Raw genomic sequence first — 21790 nt, forward strand, 5'->3', positions numbered from 1 at the left:
GGGGACACATGTTGATGTAGAAGAGACATGAAGAAGAGGGGACACATGTTGATGTAGAAGAGACATGAAGAAGAGGGGACACATGTTGATGTAGAAGAGACATGAAGAAGAGGGGACACATGTTGATGTAGAAGAGACATGAAGAAGAGGGGACACATGTTGATGTAGAAGAGACACATGTTGATGTAGAAGAGACATGAAGAAGAGGGGACACATGTTGATGTAGAAGAGACATGAAGAAGAGGGGACACATGTTGATGTAGAAGAGACATGAAGAAGAGGGGACATGTTGATGTAGAAGAGACATGAAGAAGAGGGGACAATGTTGATGTAGAAGAGACATGAAGAAGAGGGGACACATGTTGATGTAGAAGAGACATGGAGAAGAGGGGACCATGTTGATGAAGAAGAGACATGAAGAAGAGGGGACACATGTGATGTAGAAGAGACATGAAGAAGAGGGGACACATGTGATGAAGAAGAGACATGAAGAAGAGGGGACACATGTTGATGTAGAAGAGACATGAAGAAGAGGGGACACATGTTGATGTAGAAGAGACATGAAGAAGAGGGGACACATGTTGATGTAGAAGAGACATGAAGAAGAGGGGACACATTGTGATGTAGAAGAGACATGAAGAAGAGGGGACACATGTTGATGAAGAAGAGACATGAAGAAGAGGGACACATGTTGATGAAGAAGAGACATGAAGAAGAGGGGACACATGTTGATGTAGAAGAGACATGAAAAGAGGGGACACATGTTGATGAAGAAGACATGAAGAAGAGGGGACCTACATGTTGATGTAGAAGAGACAAGAAGAAGGAGGGGACACATGGTCTTGATGAAGAAGAGACATGAAGAAGAGGGGACCAACATGTTGATGTAGAAGAGACATGAAGAAGAGGGGACACATGTTGATGTAGAAGAGACATGAAGAAGAGGGGACACTGTTGAAGTAGAAGAGACATGAAGAAGAGGGGACACATGTTGATGTAGAAGAGACATGAAGAAGAGGGGACACATGTTGATGTAGAAGAGACATGAAGAAGAGGGGACACATGTTTAGAAAATACTTGGAGAAGTGGATTTTGCATAATTGGTCCCCTTTTTTAAAGCACACTGTGGAACACCTGCGCTCAAACATCAAGATTAATTTCCAAATTGCAATATTAGTCTGGTTTATACATATTTGATACATATTTGTTTTTGTATTCTGGATTGTGGGAAACGGTATTTCTCTCTCTCTGTACACACACACTGTAAAGTTGACCTTGAGAGCACGAACGATCGCTCTCAGTAACCTTTCTGAGGCTGATATATAAGCCTCTCTTTGGATGAAGGACTCTGGACTTGTATACTCCTGTCTTTCTGCTCCTGCGTGAGGAACCTCTCCAGTTAAACTCTTCCTCCTCCCTCCAGGTGGAAAAACAAGCTGATGAAGAATCCACGGAGCGCCCTGGAAGAGGGAGACGTGTTTTTGTGTCGTCTTTTACGCGGGGATGGATCTGCGGCTGACAGGCCGTGTGAAGGCCAGGAGAAAGGAGGTGGACTACTGGCCGCTGCGCACTTTGAACCTCTGCTCTCTGAGACTGTCAGAAGAAAGAAATGACTTTATTTCCCCGCTCACATCTCGACTCCAGTTAGTGAGCCTCCTCTCCTCTGAAACTCAAACTGTCCGTGTTGCATTCACAACCCAACCGGTAGATTAAAACGCTGAGCCCTCCATCTTCTGTCTCCTCGTGTTTCTTTCTCGGAGAACTGAAAGCAGGGTTCCTACGGTCAGTCAAAACCTGGAAAAGTCATGGAAATGTAACTAAAGTTGCATCAAATATCATTTATATTTTATCTAATCGCCGAAATAGTAATACTATAACGATAATAAATACTGTATAGTAATGAAACGTAAAATGGCTTTTAACTGACAAGGTGTTTTGCTGGTGAGAGACTTGAGTTGCTTTAGCTGAAGAAGCTATAAGCCTATTTGATTTGTTTGAGATCGCTCAACATGTTTCATATGCAGACTTTATTTTCCTGTTCCATGTTAAAATAAACCATTTTCAGAGAGTAATGTTTTGGTCATTGAAAAGTCATTGAAAATCATTGAAAATCATTGGTGAAAAAGTGTGTGAACCCTGGTTTTTGCAAAGTGTCGATTTTAAGCTGCTAGAAACTGAGTCGCGTGTGCAGATGAGTTTTTCCACCTAATTATTAATACATTCTCAAAATTCTGACATTTTTCCTGACATATCTGACTTTCTTCTTAAAAATGTGTTTCCTTAAAAAATCTGTAATTTTTCTTGATTTTTTTCTCAGAATTCTGACTTTTTTAGATTCATATTTTTTTCTAAAATGTCTGACTTTCTTACTTTTTGTCCAAATGTTGACATTTTTCAGGATTCTGCTTTTTTTCCCCTCAAAATTCAGACTTTTTTCAGAATCTTCCTTTTTCCTCAGCATTCTGGAAAAAGTAAAAATTCTGCAATTGTTCTCAAACATCAGACTTTTTTCTTATAATTCTGAATTTACTGAATTCTGCCTGTTTTCAGAACACTGAGAATACTTTTCTCAAACTGTCAGTCGCATGTGGAGGTGATGTTGTACACCGTGGTTGTGGTCGAATTGTAAAAAAAAAATCTTGCTTTTATCGTCTTTTCCTAACCACTATTCCTCAACCTCTGTGAGAAACGTCATGGGGTTAAGGCAGTGGTTCTCAAACTTTTTCTGTCAGGCTTTGGAGAAAAAAAAAAAGTCTGGCCCCCTAACACAAATAGTCAGGCTCAGTGGCGGCGCCAGAGATTTATTTTGGGGTGCTGTGGGGTAGCTTGACGTTTCATAGAGGGTGCTCAAACATTTAGGGTTTCCCATTAATGTACCAGGCGCTACAGAGGAATGTTCTTCTGCAACACTCCCCACGCACACACACAACGTCCCCACGACTGTTACAATGAAGGCTCGATAATCAGCTCACGGCATATAGGTATAACCAGGTGCTATTTTTATAGGTGGTGTGTAATCACCCTTTTAAACTTTATTCTTGTTTTAGTGTCATATAGTATTTCATACCTGTTTTTAATGTATTCTCTTATTTTTTTATAACTATAATGATCATATAAACGTGTGCCTCGGAAATAATTGTTTACATTAATGGTGACCAAACCGTTTGAGACCCACTGAGATAACACTGAGAGGGTCCTTTAGCTCACTGAGCCTCTCAGTCTGACAGGAGAGGACTCTCCTCCACTTTGTTGTTGAAAAAACTCCTTATATCCGTTAGTGTAGCTCGCTAGCACCAGAAGCTAACAACAACGATCTCCGGTACCGGTGCTCTCTCTCTCTCTCTCTCTCTCGCTCGCGCACACAAAATGGCTCGTTCCACACACACGGAACCGAGCTTTAATGAAACACAGAGACCCAGACGTAATAGTACTGCATCATATTATTTTCAAATCAATAATTTTTCAATTTATGATTTTTTTCTTTTTTTTTAAATAACCATTTTTCCTCCTGGCGCCCCCCCTAGCATGCCTCTGCGCCCCCCAGGGGGGGCGTGCCCCCCACTTTGAGAACAACAAGGGAAGGTGATAGGAGGATCCATCAGGACTCAGGAAAAGACATGCGCGCACACACGTCACACACAGTGTTTACTCACAGCTGCTGTGTGGGAGGGTTTATTTCCAGAAACAAGAGGAAGGTTTAAAATGTAAGGACCTTAGTCTACCGTTACGTGTCAGGCAGGCTCTGCTTGTTTGTTGTGTTTCTCTCCTCCAGAGGCCTGTACTACGAAGCCGGATTTTGGCTTAGCGAGGTAACTTCAGGGTAAACTCTGGGTTTCCGATCCTACGACGCTGGTTCTCTTCTTACCTGGTAGATCTCCATGGTAACTGATGCTGAATGGCTAACCTGCTCCGGAGCAGGTTAGGTTGCAGGCTAAGAGCTCAACTCAGTGAAAGCACCGCCTGCTGACAAATCAGAGCTCAGTGTGCAGAGTTTAACGCGATCAAGTCATATTACAGGAGAAAGTCGTTTGTTTTGGATTAGGTAAGCCAGGTAACTCAAACATATCCAGGGTATGTTGAGCTGGATTCGTAGTACAGGCCTCTGCTCTTCTCCCCCTTTCTTCACTCCAGGTAATCACAGCTGATCAGTACCTGCCTGGGCACCTCAGACCGACTGCTGATTGGATCCCCTCACCCTCAGCTGGCCTATTAGCAGCCAGAGCCAGTCGTAAAGGAGGCAATCCAGGAAGCCTTCTCGCTCTCTGACCTGTGCCTGCTGATCACTCCAGAGCCTCTGTGAGCTTTGTTACATTTGGTTTGTTTATATATTTATTTGGCAGGGACAGTGCACATTGATTGACATTTCTGTAAATGTGCCAGAGTTAGCCAACAGGCTATTTTTCGTCTGTAGTCCCTGGACAGATGTTGAAAGTCATCCTAAAAACAAAAATTCACTTCAAATAACAGGTAAATACAATCAGTAAAACAACATTCAACAGAGATGCTTATATTATGATAAAAGCATCTATAAAAACATAAAAACTAAACTAAAATACATATTCACAAAGCAGACGGATAGCAACAGGTCAAGGCAGAGCGTTGTAATGTACAGATTGTGTCAGTGTTGACAGAGCTGACTTTCCACTAACCATGTTTTGAAGTTAGATTTAAATAAACTGCAGGTGTTTTGTTCTCTAATCGTTACTGGGATTGAGTTCCACTGTCGTGCAGCTTTAAAAGAAAAAGAAGATTGGCTGAATGAACTCTTCCTTAATGGAACAACGCAGTCTCTTCTTGTTGCAGCTCTTGTTGACCTAGTTACAGGTGTGCGTATGGTGATAAAATGTCTGAGCGGAGGTGAGGTAAGGCCGTGTATTATTTTGTACATGAGGCAATCATTTGCATATCATTACATTTTCCAGCTCAACAAGTTATATTTTGTGAGTATTGGGCAATGATGAGAATGAACTGATTTCTTATCTACTATTTTAAGTGTTTGTTTGTATAATGATTCCAGGGGTTTAAGAGTGGTTGTACGGCATGTGACCAGGTTGTTAAGCAGTATGTGATATGAGATAGAACCATAGAGTGCATGTACATCAGAGCCGCCTCTGTTGACATGCAGTCTCTGGTAAACCTCAAATTGAACAGACTGAATTTGACCCTGTTGCAAACCTTTTTCACCTGAGCCTTAAAATTGAGTCTTGAATCAATTAAGACCCCCAGGTATTTGTACTGTGAGACCACCTGTAGCCTCTCCCCGGACACAAACACATCTGGCTCAACGCAGGAGGACTTGGTTTTGGTGAAGAACATACATACAGTTTTACTGACAGTTAGTTGCAGACAGCATTGCTCCAACCAAGCTGTTACATGAACCATCTTGTTCGTCAGTTCATTAGCCACTTGTGTCAGACTGCCTCCGTGAACATAAATTACAGTATCATCAGCATACATTTGGATGTTTGTGTCAGGACATATCGATGGTCAGTCATTTATATACAATGAAAATAACAATGGACCCAGAATTGACCCTTGTGGGTCACCTGTGGACAGCTGGAGGTTAGATGATTAATTATTCTGTACTCTGACATACTGAGAACGGTTGAACAAATATGATTCTATCCATTTAAGTGTTAGTGTAGAGAAGTTAATGATGGATAGCTTAGATATGAGTTTGTTGTGATTAACAGTGTCAAAGGCCTTCTTTAAGTCGAGAAACACTGCTCCTACAACACCACCTTTATCCATTTTGGATTTGATTTGTTCTGTGAAGAAACAGTTGGCTGTTTCTGTAGAGTATTTGGCCCTAAAGCCAAATTGCATTGGATGCAGAAAAAAAGCACTGTTATTCAGATGGTTCATAATTTGTTCAACTACAAGTTTTTCAATGACTTTTGATATTGTAGGAAGGATACTATTGGCCTGTAGTTATTGGTAGACATTGGATCTCCACCTTTAAAGATTGGGATAACTACAGCCGGCTTCCAGACATGTGGAAACATTCCTTGACAGAAAGAGAGGTTGATGATATTGGCAATAGGATGAGAAAGAGTTGTCTTTGAGCATCCATACCAAATATATCCTTTGCTTTAGATGGTTTAAGGGATTTAATTACTCTTTTAACTTCTGCTTCAGTTGTGTTTCTGAAGCTGAAAGCTGGCTCCATTGTATCAATTGGAAAATGTTCTTGTGCAGTCAGGAGAAAAACACTGTGCAATGTAAGGAACATGTCTGTCTTATAGACAGAGTTAACATGTGACTTGTCCTTCAAATTTACGGAAGTCCGCACAATGGAAATGTGATGTCAACTACCAATGTAAATTCCCCGCCGATGGCACGACAAATGTTACCAACTATGCCTACACACATGCAACCCTTGGGGGTTCTATTTTGTTGTTATTCAGTGTTACCAGGGGCACGAACTTCTGACCGGTGTTCCCTCTTGGTTTAGTCCGTGGGGGAGTGCTTAAGTGTGGGTACACAGGTTCACCTGGTGCACAAGGTTATGGAGGTGGGGGTCTTGCTGGTGCTCAAGTGCCCATATACATCACCCCATGTTCCCATGACTGGTACCCGGCTAAAGAGACACTATTTTGGGGTAAACTGTATCCATGTTGCCCCCTGGTTCTTGTTCCTTGTACCCTGGATGCATGTAGATGGGCCTGGAAGAATGCAATGTGGAGTTCCAATGCAAATCGGCTTAAGTCCAGTCAGGGTCTGGACATGTTGCCATGACTGTTACCCCGGCTAAAGAGACACTATTTCGGGGTAAACTGTATCCATGTTGCCCCCTGGTTCTTGTTCCTTGTACCCTGGATGCATGTAGATGGGCCTGGAAGAATGCAATGTGGAGTTCCAATGCAAATCGGCTTAAGTCCAGTCAGGGTCTGGACATGTTGCCATGACTGTTACCCGGCTAAAGAGACACTATTTCGGGGTAAACTGTATCCATGTTGCCCCCTGGTTCTTGTTCCTTGTACCCTGGATGCATGTAGATGGGCCTGGAAGAATGCAATGTGGAGTTCCAATGCAAATCAGCTTAAGTCCAGTCAGGGTCTGGACATGTTGCCATGACTGGTACCCGCCTTAAGAGACACTATTTCGGGGTAAACTGTATCCATGTTGCCCCCTGGTTCTTCTCTCCTGGTGTCCATTTCATGTATATTTCCTCGTGTCCATTTCATGTACATTTCCTCGTGTCCATTTCATGTACATTTCCTCGTGTCCATTTCATGTACATTTCCTCGTGTCCATTTCATGTACATTTGATGGGGGAGTCACATGTGGATGAAATGGACCCAATTCCCGGAGGTTCCGGGCCGAATTTGGGAGCTCATATGCGGCCTGCCGTGCACCCCCACCCGTGGAAAGCAAAAAAAAGTAAATAAAACGGTCAATTATATCTTAAATTCATCAAAAACTACGTTTTTAAAAATTCTCGAAAAACGGCTAAGTGCCAACGGGTGAGGGGGTCAACCCTTCGGCGCTTCGGGCGGAAGCCCCGGAGACATTTCCACTGACCCGTTGCACTTTTCAACGTAGAGGGGAATTCAGACCTCCCCTCCTCCGTTAACAATTTTCATTCATCTTTTCCAAGCTACCTTCTGCACGAAATCGGAAACCCGGTTTTTGAGAGCACGGCCTATTTCTCATGATGGGGAAATCATGGAGGAATGCGTCCGATGAGTGAGCACTTTGGATCGGATACAATTGTTGCCCGGAGGACCCCCAATCACGGTTCTTACAACACTTTAAGTTTTTGAACTGGCCTCTGGAGGAATGCAAGGGGAGTTTCCACGGAATAACGAGACACTATTTTCGGACACATTTTATCCATTTTAACCCCTTTCTCTGGTTCTTCCAAAAGTTAACTTTAACTTATTTTGCCTCTGGAGGAATGCAAGGGGAGTTGCCAGGGCACTCTACCTGCATTATGAGGCACTATTCCCGGATACATTTGATCCATTTTCACCCCTTTTCTGCGGTTCTTCCAAAAGTTAACTTTAACTTTTTCTAACTCTGGAGGAATGTAGGGTGAGTTGTCAGGGGACTCTACCCGCCTTAGGAGGCACTATTCCCGGATACATGTTATCCATTTTCACCCCTTTTCTATGGTTCTTCCAAAATGTAACTTGAACTTTTTCTGACTCTGGAGGAATGTAGGGTGAGTTGTCAGGGGACTCGACCCGCCTTAGGAGGCACTATTCCCGGATACATTTTATCCATTTTAACCCCTTTCTCTGGTTCTTCCAAAAGTTAACTTTAACTTTTTCTGACTCTGGAGGAATGCAAGGGGAGTTGCCAGGGGACTCTACCTGCATTATGAGGCACTATTTCCGGACACATTTTCACCATTTTCACCCCTTTCTCTGGTTCTTCCAAAAGTTAACTTTAACTTTTTCTGACTCTGGAGGAATGTAGGGTGAGTTGTCAGGGGACTCGACCCGCCTTAGGAGGCACTATTCCCGGATACATTTTATCCATTTTCACCCCTTTCTCTGGTTCTCTGGTTGCATCCGTCTCTGGATCATGGAAGAATGCATCCGCTGCATGAGGACTTTGGATCGGATACAATTGTTGCCTGGATGACCCCCAATCATGGTTCTTACCAAACTTAACGTTTTGAACTGGTCTCCGGAAGAAAGTAAGGGGAGTTGCCAGGGGACTCGACCCGCCTTAGGAGGCACTATTTCACCCACTTTTGGCTCCCGCCTTGCCTGGATGATAGGACCGATAGATGACAGGGATCTCTGCCCACCTAACGAGTGCCTAAATGGGACACCTTTCGCACGATTATGCAAATGGGTTATTTATTGAAAATAAACCGGAGAGATTTGACATGGGGTCTTTCTAGTTCGCTGAGTGCAACTTACTTATTTTCACCTATCCTTCTTTGTCCCCCCCGGTTCTATACATTATACTGGTGACACTTCCCGGTACCGAAATGCTCAGGCATACAAAAATGATGGCGATCGGTTGTCCTATCTGTAATAGTCCCTACCGTGCCCTGAGCAAGCACCTGCTGAGGAACCATAGTGTGCGTAATTTAGTTGAAAGAAGAATTCTGCTGTTGTTGGCGAAAGGACGGATAAACATTAGGCTCCATCCCTGCATTATTGCAGGATGCGAGTACATCGGGACAAGGCTGGACCGCCACTTGTACAGAAACCATGTTGAGCTGTCCCGGCAGGAAATACATGTGGTTTTAACTAAACTAAAAATGAAAGTGGCCACGAAGAAGCTTCATGAACTCAGTTTGACAAACCCCACAGTAGCAATGATTACCTCTTGGGATGTGGACACTGTGGGTGATGATGTCCTGTCACAACCTTCACCCTTGTCCCCAGTGATTAAATGTGACAACCCGGACTGTAAGGAATGGAGGATGGATGCAAACAGAATGAAGGCTCTGAGGGACATATATGCTGCTGAGGTGAAATCCCTGCGCTGCATGCTGCAGCAGAGGATTAAACGTAACCGAAAGAGGATGAACCAGAGGGCCGAGGACCAAGAGCGGGTGTTTCTAAGGAAACGATCCCGAACAGAGTCAACACCAAAGAGGCTGTCCAAGTCCAAAGGTCCCTCCTGCAGGAAGTCCCCCATTGCCTCTCACACACCTGTATCCAGCTCCTCAGAACCTGCATCCATAGATACCGAGGCCTCGTCATCCTCCCCTCCCATACATTCCCCCTGGTTCAGCGGCAGGGGCCGGGGGAATCGAATGCGGGACATTACATTCCCACGCATCATGGAGAAGTATCTGCAAGGCTACCGGGACCATTATGAGGGCATCGATCCAACAGTGAGGCTCCAAGAAAACGCAGTCTCCAAAATAAGCAGAGTCAAATCATTCCTAAGCTTCATGGCACACAGTTTCAATTGCCTGTCTGACTGGCTCTTTTTGAGGGATCTGAAGAGGATACGTGGGTGGTCCCGGAGCCTGATAAAGTCAAGCCTACAGGTCACGACATCTGACTTCTATATCAAAAATATATCGCACTTTCTCAAGTACATGGAGGAAACGCCATGCAAGGGGAGCAGGCTCAACCAAAATGACATGATTTTAATCACACGGGAAGTTGCTGCCATCCTGAAGTCCATGAGAAAGAAGGTGTTTATCCACCAGATGCAGGTGAAGCGGGACAAGATGGAAGGTCTGCCAAGCCATAAAGACATCATGGCATGTTTGACTGCGGCCAAAACTCGCATCCCTCAGCTCCTGGACGTGATGACCAGCAATCCGACTCACGCAACCCGGAGCCTGCTCTCTGGGTACATGACCCTCAATTGGAGCTGCATTTATGGGCACCGTCCGGGGGTCTACTCCAACATGACCAACACGGAGGTCCTAAAGGCGGAGATAACTGGCACTGCCTTTGGCCACCTCATCCACGTGAGTGAGCTATTAAAACATGTGTTTATTCTGGCAGTGATACACATGTTGTGGATGATTGATACTTGTATTGACGCTCTCTAACTCTGTCATAACAGGTAAGCAACCACAAGACGGCCAACGCGTTCGGGGAAGCGCAGATGTACCTCACCATAGAAGAATTTGGATGGATGAAGAGGTGGCTGGAAATCAAGGGGACGCTGACCGGCACCAACAACCGCTACTTCCTCTGCATAGCGGGGAAGAACCCATCGAGGAACCTTGCCACCTTCCTGAGGTTGGCATGGGCTGATGTTGGACTAAAAGGTCCCATTAACTTCACCGACCTCCGCACAGTCCACGCCGATAATGCGAAGAGGTTTCAGGACATAAGCAACCGCCAAAGAGTGAGTGATTTCATGTGTCACAACACTGCAACTGCAGACACATTTATGCCAAGAATCCTTCTTTGAAGGATGCTGCGGACATACGAATGCTCTTCACAGAGTCACTGCAAGCAGCGGCCGCAGCAGTATCAGGGGTGAGTGAAGACAATTTGGGGGACATTGACATCCACAGTGACCGTGACAGCTCTGGAGAGGAGCATAGCCCTACTCCCTACCAAGACTCCACCGATACCGAGACGTCAGATGAAGAATTATACAAAGACTTCAACGCTTGGAGAGCGGCGAAGAGGGAACAGTCAATGGCCGAACACAGTCCCTCAGACACGGGTGAAGAGAGGGTGCCAGCCTCTGCACCAACTTCACCCGATACGGACAATGTTGCCAGTGACCAACTTGTAAATATGCAATGTTTTGTTGTACTCAGTCCGCTTGTGCTGGATGAGTTAATAATGTTATAATGTTATAAAGTGTCAATGTATATATTTCTGTAAATAAAGTTTGTTAAAATTACTTAATTTGTCCTCTTTTTTATAACCCAATATGGGTGTTTCCCCATTAAGATCCCCAGGGGCACGAGGTTCTGGTGGTGTGCATGAAGGGGTTTAGTCCGCGTGAGGAGTGCTCAAATGTTGGAGGATGTGTAAGGCAGAGGAGGGTAAAACAAGTTAAAGTGTGAACCTCCAGCAGGGCAGGTGGTGCTGCTGTGAATAAAGCCGACTATGGAGTCCGATGTGCGGACGGTAAAGCACCGCAAAATACACCCCCTTATAGGTAACCAGGGCCATGAGAACATCCGGTACAGGAGGGTGGGTGGTGCTGCTGTGAATAAGGCCGACTATGGAGTCCGATGGGCGGACTGTAAAGCACCGCAAAATACACCCCCTGATAGGTAACCAGGGCCATGAGAACATCCTCCACAGGAGGGTGGGTGCTGCGGCTGTGAATAAGGCCGACTATGGATGCCGATGGGCGGACTGTAAAGCACCGCAAAATACACCCCCTGATAGGTAACCAGGGCCATGAGAACATCCTCCACAGGAGGGTGGGTGGTGCTGCTGTGAATAAGGCCGACTATGGAGTCCGATGGGCGGACTGTAAAGCACCACAAAATACACCCCCTGATAGGTAACCAGGGCCATGAGTACATCCTCCACAGGAGGGTGGGTGGTGCTGCTGTGAATAAGTCTGACTATGGAGTCCGATGGGCGGACTGTAAAGCACCGCAAAATACACCCCCCGTAGGTAACCAGGGCCATGAGAACATCCTCCACAGGAGGGTGGGTGGTGCTGCTGTGAATAAGGCCGACTATGGAATCCGATGGGCGGACTGTAAAGCACCGCAAAATACACCCCCTGATAGGTAACCAGGGCCATGAGAACATCCTCCACAGGAGGGTGGGTGGTGCTGCTGTGAATAAGGCCGACTATGGAGTCCGATGGGCGGACTGTAAAGCACCGCAAAATACACCCCCTGATAGGTAACCAGGGCCATGAGAACATCCTCCACAGGAGGGTGGGTGCTGCTGTGAATAAGGCTGACTATGGAGTCCGATGGGCGGACTGTAAAGCACCGCAAAATACACCCCCTGATAGGTTACCAGGGCCATAAGAACATCCTCCACAGGAGGGTGGGTGCTGCTGTGAATAAGTCCGACTATGGAGTCCGATGGGCGGACTGTAAAGCACCGCAAAATACACCCCCTTATAGGTTACCAGGGGCACGAGTTTCTTGAGGGTGTAATCATCTGGGTTTAGTCCGTGGGGGAGTGCTTAAGTTCGGGGGCCTGGGGTCCCAAGGTGCGCAAGGTTATGGAAGTACGCATGTCAGGGAGAGATGCTGGAGGTCTGTAGTCCGTGTTTTGGGGCTCTGTGAGCGGCCAAAGTGAGGTGGTTTTCCCGGTGTATTTCATGGAAGTGTGACATAGCCTGTGTCCTGTGAAATAGCCTGTTTGCCCATGTCAAATCTTATTATGAGGCACTATTTTGGGATACATTTTATCCATTTTAACCCCTTTCTCTGGTTCTTCCAAAAGTTCACTTATACTTATTTAGCCTCTGGAGGAATGCAAGGGGAGTTGCCAGGGGACTCTACCTGCATTATGAGGCACTATTTTGGGATACATTTTATCCATTTTAACCCCTTTCTCTGGTTCTTCCAAAAGTTAACTTTAACTTTGTCTATTTATTCATAAATAGCACATTATGAATGACCCAGTGTACACATGGTTGTGTACCTCTGTGTCACAGCCCGCTGCTGCTCTCCCTCCCTGCATTATGAGGCACTATTCCCGGGTACATTTTATCCATTTTAACCCCTTTCTCTGGTTCTTCCAAAAGTTCACTTATACTTATTTAGCCTGTGGAGGAATGCAAGGGGAGTTACCAGGGGACTCTACCTGCATTATGATGCACTATTCCCGGGTACATTTTATCCATTTTAACCCCTTTCTCTGGTTCTTCCAAAAGTTAACTTTAACTTATTTAGCCTGTGGAGGAATGCAAGGGTAGTTATCATGGGACTCTACCTGCATTATGAGGCACTATTTTGGGATACATTTTATCCATTCTGTACATTTGGCTTACCGCGACTGGTAGTTAATGTTGCTACGGGGGACGCGTATATCCCTAAGGTATGTTAGCAACAGAATCAATAACATAGTGATTTAAAACTTCAGCCACATCGCCTGGAGTGTTTATAAGCTTCCCATTTACTTTAAGTTCTAACTGTTTTCTTTCCCTATGTTGATGACCAGTTAATGTTTTTAACTGGTCCCAGATCAGTTTGGAATTACCTCCTGCCTTGTCTATTATAGTTAAAAAGAAATCTGCCTTAGCTTTCCTTAATTTCTTTAAGACTTTATTCCTAAGCATAGTAAAAGGACTTCTGTCATGGCTTACTTTAGTTTTGATTGCAGTTTTTAAGACTAGATCACGTTCTTTCATTAGTCTGAAAATATCCTCATTTATCCAAGGGACAGTGTGTTTGTTATTTCTATGCTTGATTTTGCATTTGAAGTTGTTAATAGTCCTCTCTAACGTTTTTGAGAACATTTTACTGTCTTCTTCATTTAATCTGTTCAACAGCATTTGTAAAGGTCTCAGATTTGTGATTCCTTTGTGAATCTTGTTAGTTTCTGATTATTGTTAATCATTACACAGCTTAGTTGAAAACTCGATTCTGATCAATCAATTTGGAACAGGTGCCAGGTTAATCCAGTAGTACAGACCGCTGTCAAGCTCTATAACGACCGAAGGAGGATCAAGAGAGAGAAAGGAAAAGAGGTTCAAAGATGGCGCGCTGGACATCAGATAAATAAACAGAAGAATACAGACAGGAAGTGAACACCTACCTACCTACCTACCTACCTACCTACAGTACATCTATTATACCAGTCTTCATTGGACAACAGTATATTGCTCTCTGTCATCCATTTATCTCGAACATACAGTGTAGAAGTGTTCCTGTTCATGACTAGACCTTTGTACAGCGCTGACATCCCTTTACAAGAGACACTGTTCTATGCTTTACACAATGTTATAATCACTCTGTTCATTTCGTGCTGCTGGTGGGGTTTATCTTCTTAACTTAAAAAAATCCTGGTTATTCAAATTGAACTCCTCTTTAAGTTTTTGAAAGCTTTTGATTTGACCCCTCTCAATTATAGTGCTGATTGCTGTAATGCCCTTGTCTGACCAATGTCTATATGTTGTATCGAAAATTCCAGGCTTAAACTCCGAGTCATAAGTCAACCAACTGAGAACTTTGATCTCTCTTTCCAAGTTGTATTTTCTAACCACTGTAAACCAGGTTTCAAGAGTGAATGTAGTGATCGGGTCTAGCAATTCCTCCTTCCTTTTGAACATAGTTCCGTTCGCAATCATGCTTGGGATATGGTAGTCTGATACTGTATTGAATTCAATATCTTTCCATTTTGCAGTATATGTTGTATCACACCAATTAACTAAATAACGGAGTTGAGCTGCGTAGTAATATTCTTGAAGATTCGGTAGAGCCATCCCTCCTTTATCTTTAGGTGCTTGGAGGGTTGTATATTTTATCCTTGGTTTCTTTCCCGCCCAAATGAAGATCGAGATTCTTTTGTCCCATTCTATGAATTGTGAGTGGGGTGTTTCTACAGGTAAAGATTGTAACATATACAACATTCTTGGAAGTATATTCATTTTAATAATTTCTATTCTTGGGCTGAAGTCTAGAGTGAAAACTGACCATCTTTCCATCTCTCTGGATTTCCTGATTTAAAGTCTTCTAGTTCGCTTAATTTAGTGTTGTTAGGTCACTTGTTATATTCACACCTAAATAGTGTATTGCCTTTGCGCTCCACCTGAGTCTGTATGCTTGTTGAATAGGAAGGGATGGGGTATAATTGATAGCCATCACCTGGGTTTTTCCTACATTGAGCTTATAGCATGAGAGATGGCCGTATGAATCAAGTAGTTTCATAAGTTGTGGAAGGCTGCGATCTGGCTGCGTCAGGTGGATCAATATGTCGTCAGCATATAGTCCTATTTTGTGTTCTGTGCCTTTAATCACTACCCCCTCTATTCCTTCATCTTGTCTAATTGCTTGAGCTAAGGGCTCAATAAAGATTGCAAATAGAGTAGGGGACGGCAGCACCCCTGCCTGGTAGATCGTTCTAGCTTAAACCAATTTGTAAGGTTGCCATTTATTTGTATTCTTGCCATAGGACCTTGATAAAGTGATTTAATGCAGTTGATCGATTCTTTACTAAAGCCAAATGCTTCTAGACAGAGATAGAGAAACTTCCAGCTAACGCTGTCAAATGCTTTTTCTGCGTCAAGCCTTAGGAGTAATGCACTCTCCCCCTTTCCCTTTACTTCTTGAATTACATGTAATGTTCTTCTTATATTATCATGTGTTTTGACGTCCCTTGATAAATCCTGATTGATCTTCGTATATCAGTTCTGTCATGAAATTCTAGATTCTCTTAGAGATTATTCTTGTGAAGATCTTATAATCACAATTCAGTATTGATATTGGCCTATAATGTTCGCAGAATTCTTTGTCCCTTCCCTCTTTAGGGATAACAGTGATTATGGCCTCTTTCCACAATGGGGGGATTATCCCCTTCTTTATAGTTTCGTTGAATGATGCTAGTAACAACGGAATAAGTTCCTTTTTACACATGTTGTACCATTCAGAGGGGTACCCGTCACTTCCTGGTGCCTTATTATTTTTTAAATGATTAATTGCCTCCTCCAGTTATTTTCCTGTGATATCCGAATTCATGATATTATGTTGTACCCTCCCTATTGCTGGCAGGTCTAGAGAGTCAAAAAATGTTTGAATTGTTTCCTCCCCTGCTGCAGCTGGCTGTGAGTATAGTTTGTTGTAGTAGTTTTCGAATATCTTTTCTGTCTTGTCTGGTTCAGATTCCAATGTGTTACTCTTGGGGTCCCTGATTTTGTGGATTGCATTCTGCTGCTGTTTTTCCCTTATTCGTCTGGCTAACAGTTTTGATGCTCTGGGGCCGGCGTCGTAATACGTTTGTTTCACAAATCTCAATTTCATTTCTACCTCATTCTCTAATATCTCATTAATTGTTTTCCTTATTTCTTTAATTTGATTAAGTAGTTCTGGGTCATTAGAGTTTTCATGTTGCTGCTCTAAAGTTCTCAATTCTCCAATCTTATTTTGGTTTAATTTGAGCCTCATTTTCTTCAGGTATACCGTTCTTGAAATTAGCTCCCCACGCATGACTGCTTTTAAAGCATCCCAGACGATGGTTGGGCCGACCTCCCCATTATCATTCTCTTCTTGTTAATTAGCTTTTTGACCCCCTCAACAAATTCTGGATCGTTCAAGATACCAACATTAAGTCGCCAATTTGTCTGTCTTGTCTGCTTATTTAAGTTCAGCGTCAGGTATAAAGTGCCGTGGTCTGATACATCTGCAACTCCTATTCTGCATTCCTTTGCTCTGAATCGGTCCCCTGCATTAATGAACAAGTCATCTATTCTTGTATAGACTAAATGGGGAGCTGAGTAGAAAGTGTAATCCTTTTCGAGTGGATGTAGTTCTCTCCAAATGTCTACTATTCCCAATTCTGCCAATGCAGTACGTCTATATTTGGACAATTTTGTTTTACTACTTTTCCTAGAGCTAGTTGAATCCAGGTTGTGATTCATTGTAATGTTAAAACCTCTTGGTTTTATAAACCGTTTGTAATTACTTCTTCATCCATTTTTGGATCTCTGCGGGTTTTAAAAAAAAACCTAAACCCCTTTTGGGGTTGGTCCCTCCCCTCTCCCTCTGCGGATCTAAGGTCCGGTAGAGGGGGATGGGGTACAGAGTCGCTTATCCAGGCGGGGGAGAGATAGGTTGTTGTGCTCTCTATCTCTGTTTATTATCCTCCATGTTCACCCTGGACTAGAGGGAAAGCCTTTTCAGCTCTGTTTCTTACTATATTCTTCCTACCTCGTTTACCTTGAACTATTCTAGGAGAGTGTGTTGACGTTGACTCGTTGGGCCTTTCCTCCTGTACTTGTTTGTTCCCCAGTTCTTTCCTTTAACTGAATCTAGGAGAGGGCATTTAGGCCTCTCTACTTCCTTCTTTTGATTAGTTTAGTTTTTCACCCCCTTTCCCTTGAACTAATTTATACAGGACAGTGCATTTACGTAGTCACGTTGTGCCTCTCGGCGTATACTTTAACTTTCTGTCTCTTTGGAGAGTGCTTGTACGTTAGATACATTGGGCCTTTTCACTGTTGTCCCTCTTCACTAGTATCCCCTGTCCCCTTTTCATAATTTCCACCCTATTCTAAAGGGAAGCATGATGGTGCCTTTTCATTTCAATTTCTGGCTTTGTGTTTCTTCACCTCTTACTCGTTTAATATTTAGGAGTGCATTTACGTAGTCACGTTCTGCCTCTCTTCCTCTGTTTCTGGCTGTTCTTTTCATACCCTTGTTTCTCAGAGAAGAGAAGAAATACTATTCTAAAAAGGAGCTGACACATGGTGTCTCTTCACTTTCAGTTTATATGGTGAGGGATTCCATGAGCGGTATGCGCCGGCCTGTGCCTTTACCTTGGACTTCTGGTAGAACTGCTCGGGTCTTGATAGATTGAGTGGGGAAGTTCAGGAGATCTTTCTCGAACATATTAATATACCTTCCGATTCCTGGGCAAAAAGCTCAAATAGATTCCTGTAAAAATCTGTTTTGCTTTCAGGAGGGGCGTAGACAATAACTAATGTGGTCAATTCGTCTTCTATTTTCCCCTTGACAAGTACCTCCCTTCTTTATCTCGTATTTCCTTAAGAAGCTCAAACTTTGTTGTATTTGATAGTATGGATACTCCTCGCCTACTACCACCTTTATATGAACTGTAAAATATATTTTTAAATCCCATCTCTTTAAGTTGTTCATGCTCTTGCTCTGTAAGATGTGTTTCTTGTAGGTAGTTAACCTGTGTTTTTTCCTGTTTTAGTTTAGCTATAACCTTTGCCCTTTTTACTGGATTGTTTAACCCGTTCACATTAAGCGACACCATTTTCAGATCTTTAAATATCATCTGGACCCTTCTCTGAGGTTACCTTTATCCTTCTGACACTAATAAAAACATAAAAAACACAAAAAACTAATGAAACATCATCACACAACTGAACCCAAAAAAGAGAAGACCTCCAAACATGGGGAAATAGTCCATTCCCCAAATCCCGGTTGGAGGGTGGAGGGGGAGTCCTCATCGTTGACGGGGGTCCCTCCCTAGACCTGTACCTCTGTTGTGAGGTTCCATAATGTCTAGACATGTCCAACTCAAAACACTCGACCTCTCCCAATCGTTGTCTATTACTTTGTAGTGATTTTAAGAAACCGGTATATAATCCTACACATTCCCATTCAGGACTCTTAATGTTATCTCAGGTCTTTAAGTTCAGTGAATCAGAAAAAGTCTCCCTTGAGACATCCGTTATGTTTCCCACCCGCAGCTCACCTGAATTTGCCCTCTTTGATCCGTGATGTTCCGCCCTTCTTCCAGTAAAACTTGTTAGGACTTCCACTGATAACTTTCGGGCTTTTCTCTTACGCGGTCAGCTGTGCCGGAGTCGGGGCCGCGCCCTCTGCCCGCCACTCGTTTCCACTCCGCGGGTCCTCGCGCCCAAGCCGGTTCCGTATCCTCGCCGGCATTATCATAGGTCTTCACTCCTGTGTTCCAGTGGATCCGTATTTTTGTGAGCGGCGTCTGGAAACGGATTCCCTTTTCCTTCAGCATTTTTTTAATGCCTGAAAATGCACGTCGCTTCTGGACCACAGCTGTAGGATAGTCGTGGTCGAAAAATATTTGTTTGCCCCCTGCGTGTATCTTTTTCTGCCAAGCCTTCTTTAAAACCATCTCTTTTATTTCGAACTGGAGGAAATTCACCACGATTGATCTGGGAGTAGAGCCTTGGCTCGGTGCTCTGTGAGCGCGCTGGATCTGGAGCCGAGTTTCTTCGGGTATTTCGAGTTCGGTTTTCAGAAGTGACTCCATGTATTTGGCTGTGGAGCTCCCCTCCGTGCCCTCGGGTAAGCAAAACACTCGGATGTTGTTTCTCCTCGATCTCCCCTCGAGATCAGTCAATTTTCCTTGCATCAATCGAGTCTGCTCCATCATCACCGACATCACTTCATTCACCTCCGTCTTCCACTCTTCCACATCTGATATGCGCTCCTGCGCCTCGGCTATGCTCACCCGTTGCGCCTGCAGCTCTTTGTTGTTCTCCGTAAGTTTACGGTCGAGTTCTTGTCGCAGATAAGTGATGTCCTCCCTCAGCTCCTTCTTTATTTCGTCTTTGAATGTGGATAGTTCTTGTCGTAGTTCGAGTTTAAGGTCTTTCATTTCTTTGCTAATGGCGGCAAAGCCTGCCCGCAGTGCATCTGAGCCGTCGTGTTCGCTAGCCTCGTGCTCGGGGGTTTCATTCATTGTAGGTTGATTTTTCACTTTGCCTGGTCCTTTACGATTTGTACTGTTCCTCCGTGTTTTTACCCCACTCATTCCTTAATTTAAACGTCGAGTTATTTGCATTTAGTGGGATAATTTGCCCGACCTGGGAGAGCCTCTCAATCACACAACCAGTCTCTCCGCCATCTTGTGGAAGTGATAGTGGAGATTTTGATAAGAGTTTGACAGTTGTCAGGGTTCAGAAGTAAAGCCTTTTTACTGAAGTGAGTTTTTGAATGCAGGATGTTTACTTGCCGAATCTCTATTTCTATGTTACTGAATATAATCCCTGTATGTTCACCTTCCTCTGATCAGGCTGGATATGAAACAAGGGGAGGAGCTGCAGACAGGTGAGGGCGTTAAAGTGAACGTATGAAGTCAGACTGCCAGACGACCATTTTACACCTGGACAGAGAGGAGGAGGACAACGGGGTGAGTGTTAACACCAGGCTCTGCTTTTAAACACATTCATTATTTACTGTTGTACTCTATGTAGGAAACAAAATCATCGATATAAAGTGTGTCTCCAGTGTTACTGGTTTATCTCTCAGGTGGAGAAGATGAGGAAGAGGACAGATCTCCAGTCTCCAGCTGTCTGTCTCTGAAGAGTGAGCGGTCTAAAGGAACACTTCCAGACTTCATTAACGATCCTGGACCCTCAGACACAGAGTAAGAGTCCGTTTCTACTATAAACTTTACTTTATAAGGCGGCTGTGGCTCAGTGGATAGAGTGCTGGACTTCGAATCAGGGGGTAGCAAGTTTGAGTCCCACTGCAGTCAGCATGTCGTTGTGTCCCTCAGACCTCAAATTGCTCCTGCGGGGATTGTCCACAGTACTGAATGTAAGTCGCTTTGGATAAAAGCGTCTAACAAATGGCATGTAATGTAATGTTATAACTTTACATACACTATCTTAGAGTACAGTAGAGTAGTTTAATTGAACTCTTGCTCTTTGGCATCATCAGCAATAGTAAATCATTTACTGGGGAAATCGTTATCTTACTCAACGTGATGGACTTTGTGTTGGGTTAAGGTAATAAAATACAAACATGTAAAACTTTCACAAATGAATTGAATGACAGCATCCCACAAACACAAACCAAAAAAACAAAGCTCAGAACAAGTCTAAAAATATTTCATTGGTTAAACAGACAGTGAAAAAGCTGCTCTTTGAATGAACTAATGATGTGTGTAAAACATGTGTTGTTTCCACAGACAGAGAGCAGAGTCTCCATTCTCCAGCTGTCTGTCTCTGAAGAGTGACCAGTCTAAAGGCTCTCCTCTATACTTCAGTAATGAACCTGGACCCTCAGACACAGAGTAAGAGTCTGTTTCTACTCTAAACTGACCTGAAGAGGATTCAGTGTTTATGTTACCTGATTATCTAATCTGTTCTTTAATAACTACATGAGTGCAGTTCAGGAATAATCACAGTTGTTTACAGCAAAGAAACACATTTGAAGTCAGTAAAGAAGCAAAGCAGATTACAGTAAAAGTAAAGTACAGTTAAAACACAGTAGAGTACAGTAAAGAAACGCAGTAACCGTTATTCAAAGATATTTCAGAAATAGTTCTCACATTACAATTAATACTTAAGAATGATCAGTCAATTGCTTTTTGCAATGGTGTACACTTATTATTAACCTGTTGTTGTATCATTATATTTGTGGCATAAAACGGTTTTAAAATGACAATAATGATAAAATGAGAATATTGACATGAATTTATTATTTCCATCCATCTTCTCCCGCGTATCCGTGGTCGGGTCGCGGAGGTAGCAGTTCCAGCAGAGAGCCCACATGTACCTTTCCCCGGGCCACATCAACCAGCTCTGACGAAGAGATATAATCTCTCCACCTGGTCCTGGGTAGAGATATAATCCCTCCACCTGGTCCTGGGTAGAGATATAATCCCTCCACCTGGTCCTGGGTAGAGATATAATCCCTCCACCTGGTCCTGGGTAGAGATATAATCCCTCCACCTGGTCCTGGGTAGAGATATAATCCCTCCACCTGGTCCTGGGTAGAGATATAATCCCTCCACCTGGT

The 21790-nt window shown here is 43.6% G+C and overlaps 2 protein-coding genes and 1 long non-coding RNA gene across 3 annotated transcripts in view; all 3 read left to right on the forward strand.

The window, feature by feature from the left end:
- The window catches only part of LOC117551976 (dnaJ homolog subfamily A member 3, mitochondrial-like), a gene marked incomplete in the record, with an annotated part of 31775 nt that extends 29703 nt beyond the window's left edge, over positions 1-2072 (forward strand). Inside the window, 1 exon segment of the mRNA XM_034225083.1 lies at positions 1424-2072.
- A 1960-nt stretch (positions 2073-4032) lies between these two features.
- On the forward strand, positions 4033-21548 carry LOC117551981. The gene is made up of 4 exons (XR_004569881.1): positions 4033-4296; positions 20058-20174; positions 20273-20411; positions 20958-21548. It is a non-coding gene; the product is annotated as an uncharacterized LOC117551981 (long non-coding RNA).
- On the forward strand, positions 8858-11292 carry LOC117551980. The gene is made up of 2 exons (XM_034225095.1): positions 8858-10396; positions 10495-11292. Exons 1-2 carry the CDS (start codon positions 8948-8950, stop codon positions 10846-10848), a joined length of 1803 nt encoding a protein of 600 aa, XP_034080986.1. The 5' UTR covers positions 8858-8947; the 3' UTR covers positions 10849-11292.
- Positions 21549-21790: the final 242 nt, after the last annotated feature.

The sequence above is a fragment of the Gymnodraco acuticeps genome, unplaced genomic scaffold, assembly GCF_902827175.1.
Source record: "Gymnodraco acuticeps unplaced genomic scaffold, fGymAcu1.1, whole genome shotgun sequence".
Taxonomy (NCBI): domain Eukaryota; kingdom Metazoa; phylum Chordata; class Actinopteri; order Perciformes; family Bathydraconidae; genus Gymnodraco; species Gymnodraco acuticeps.

What these genes read in the sequence shown, in the direction of transcription:
- LOC117551980 (XM_034225095.1), top strand. Translation starts at nt 8,948, where the DNA reads ATGCTCAGGCATACAAAAATGATGGCGATCGGTTGTCCTATCTGTAAT. An exon ending in CCTTTGGCCACCTCATCCAC is followed by an intron (nt 10,397 to 10,494) that starts GTGAGTGAGCTA and finishes CTGTCATAACAG; the next exon opens with GTAAGCAACCACAAGACGGC.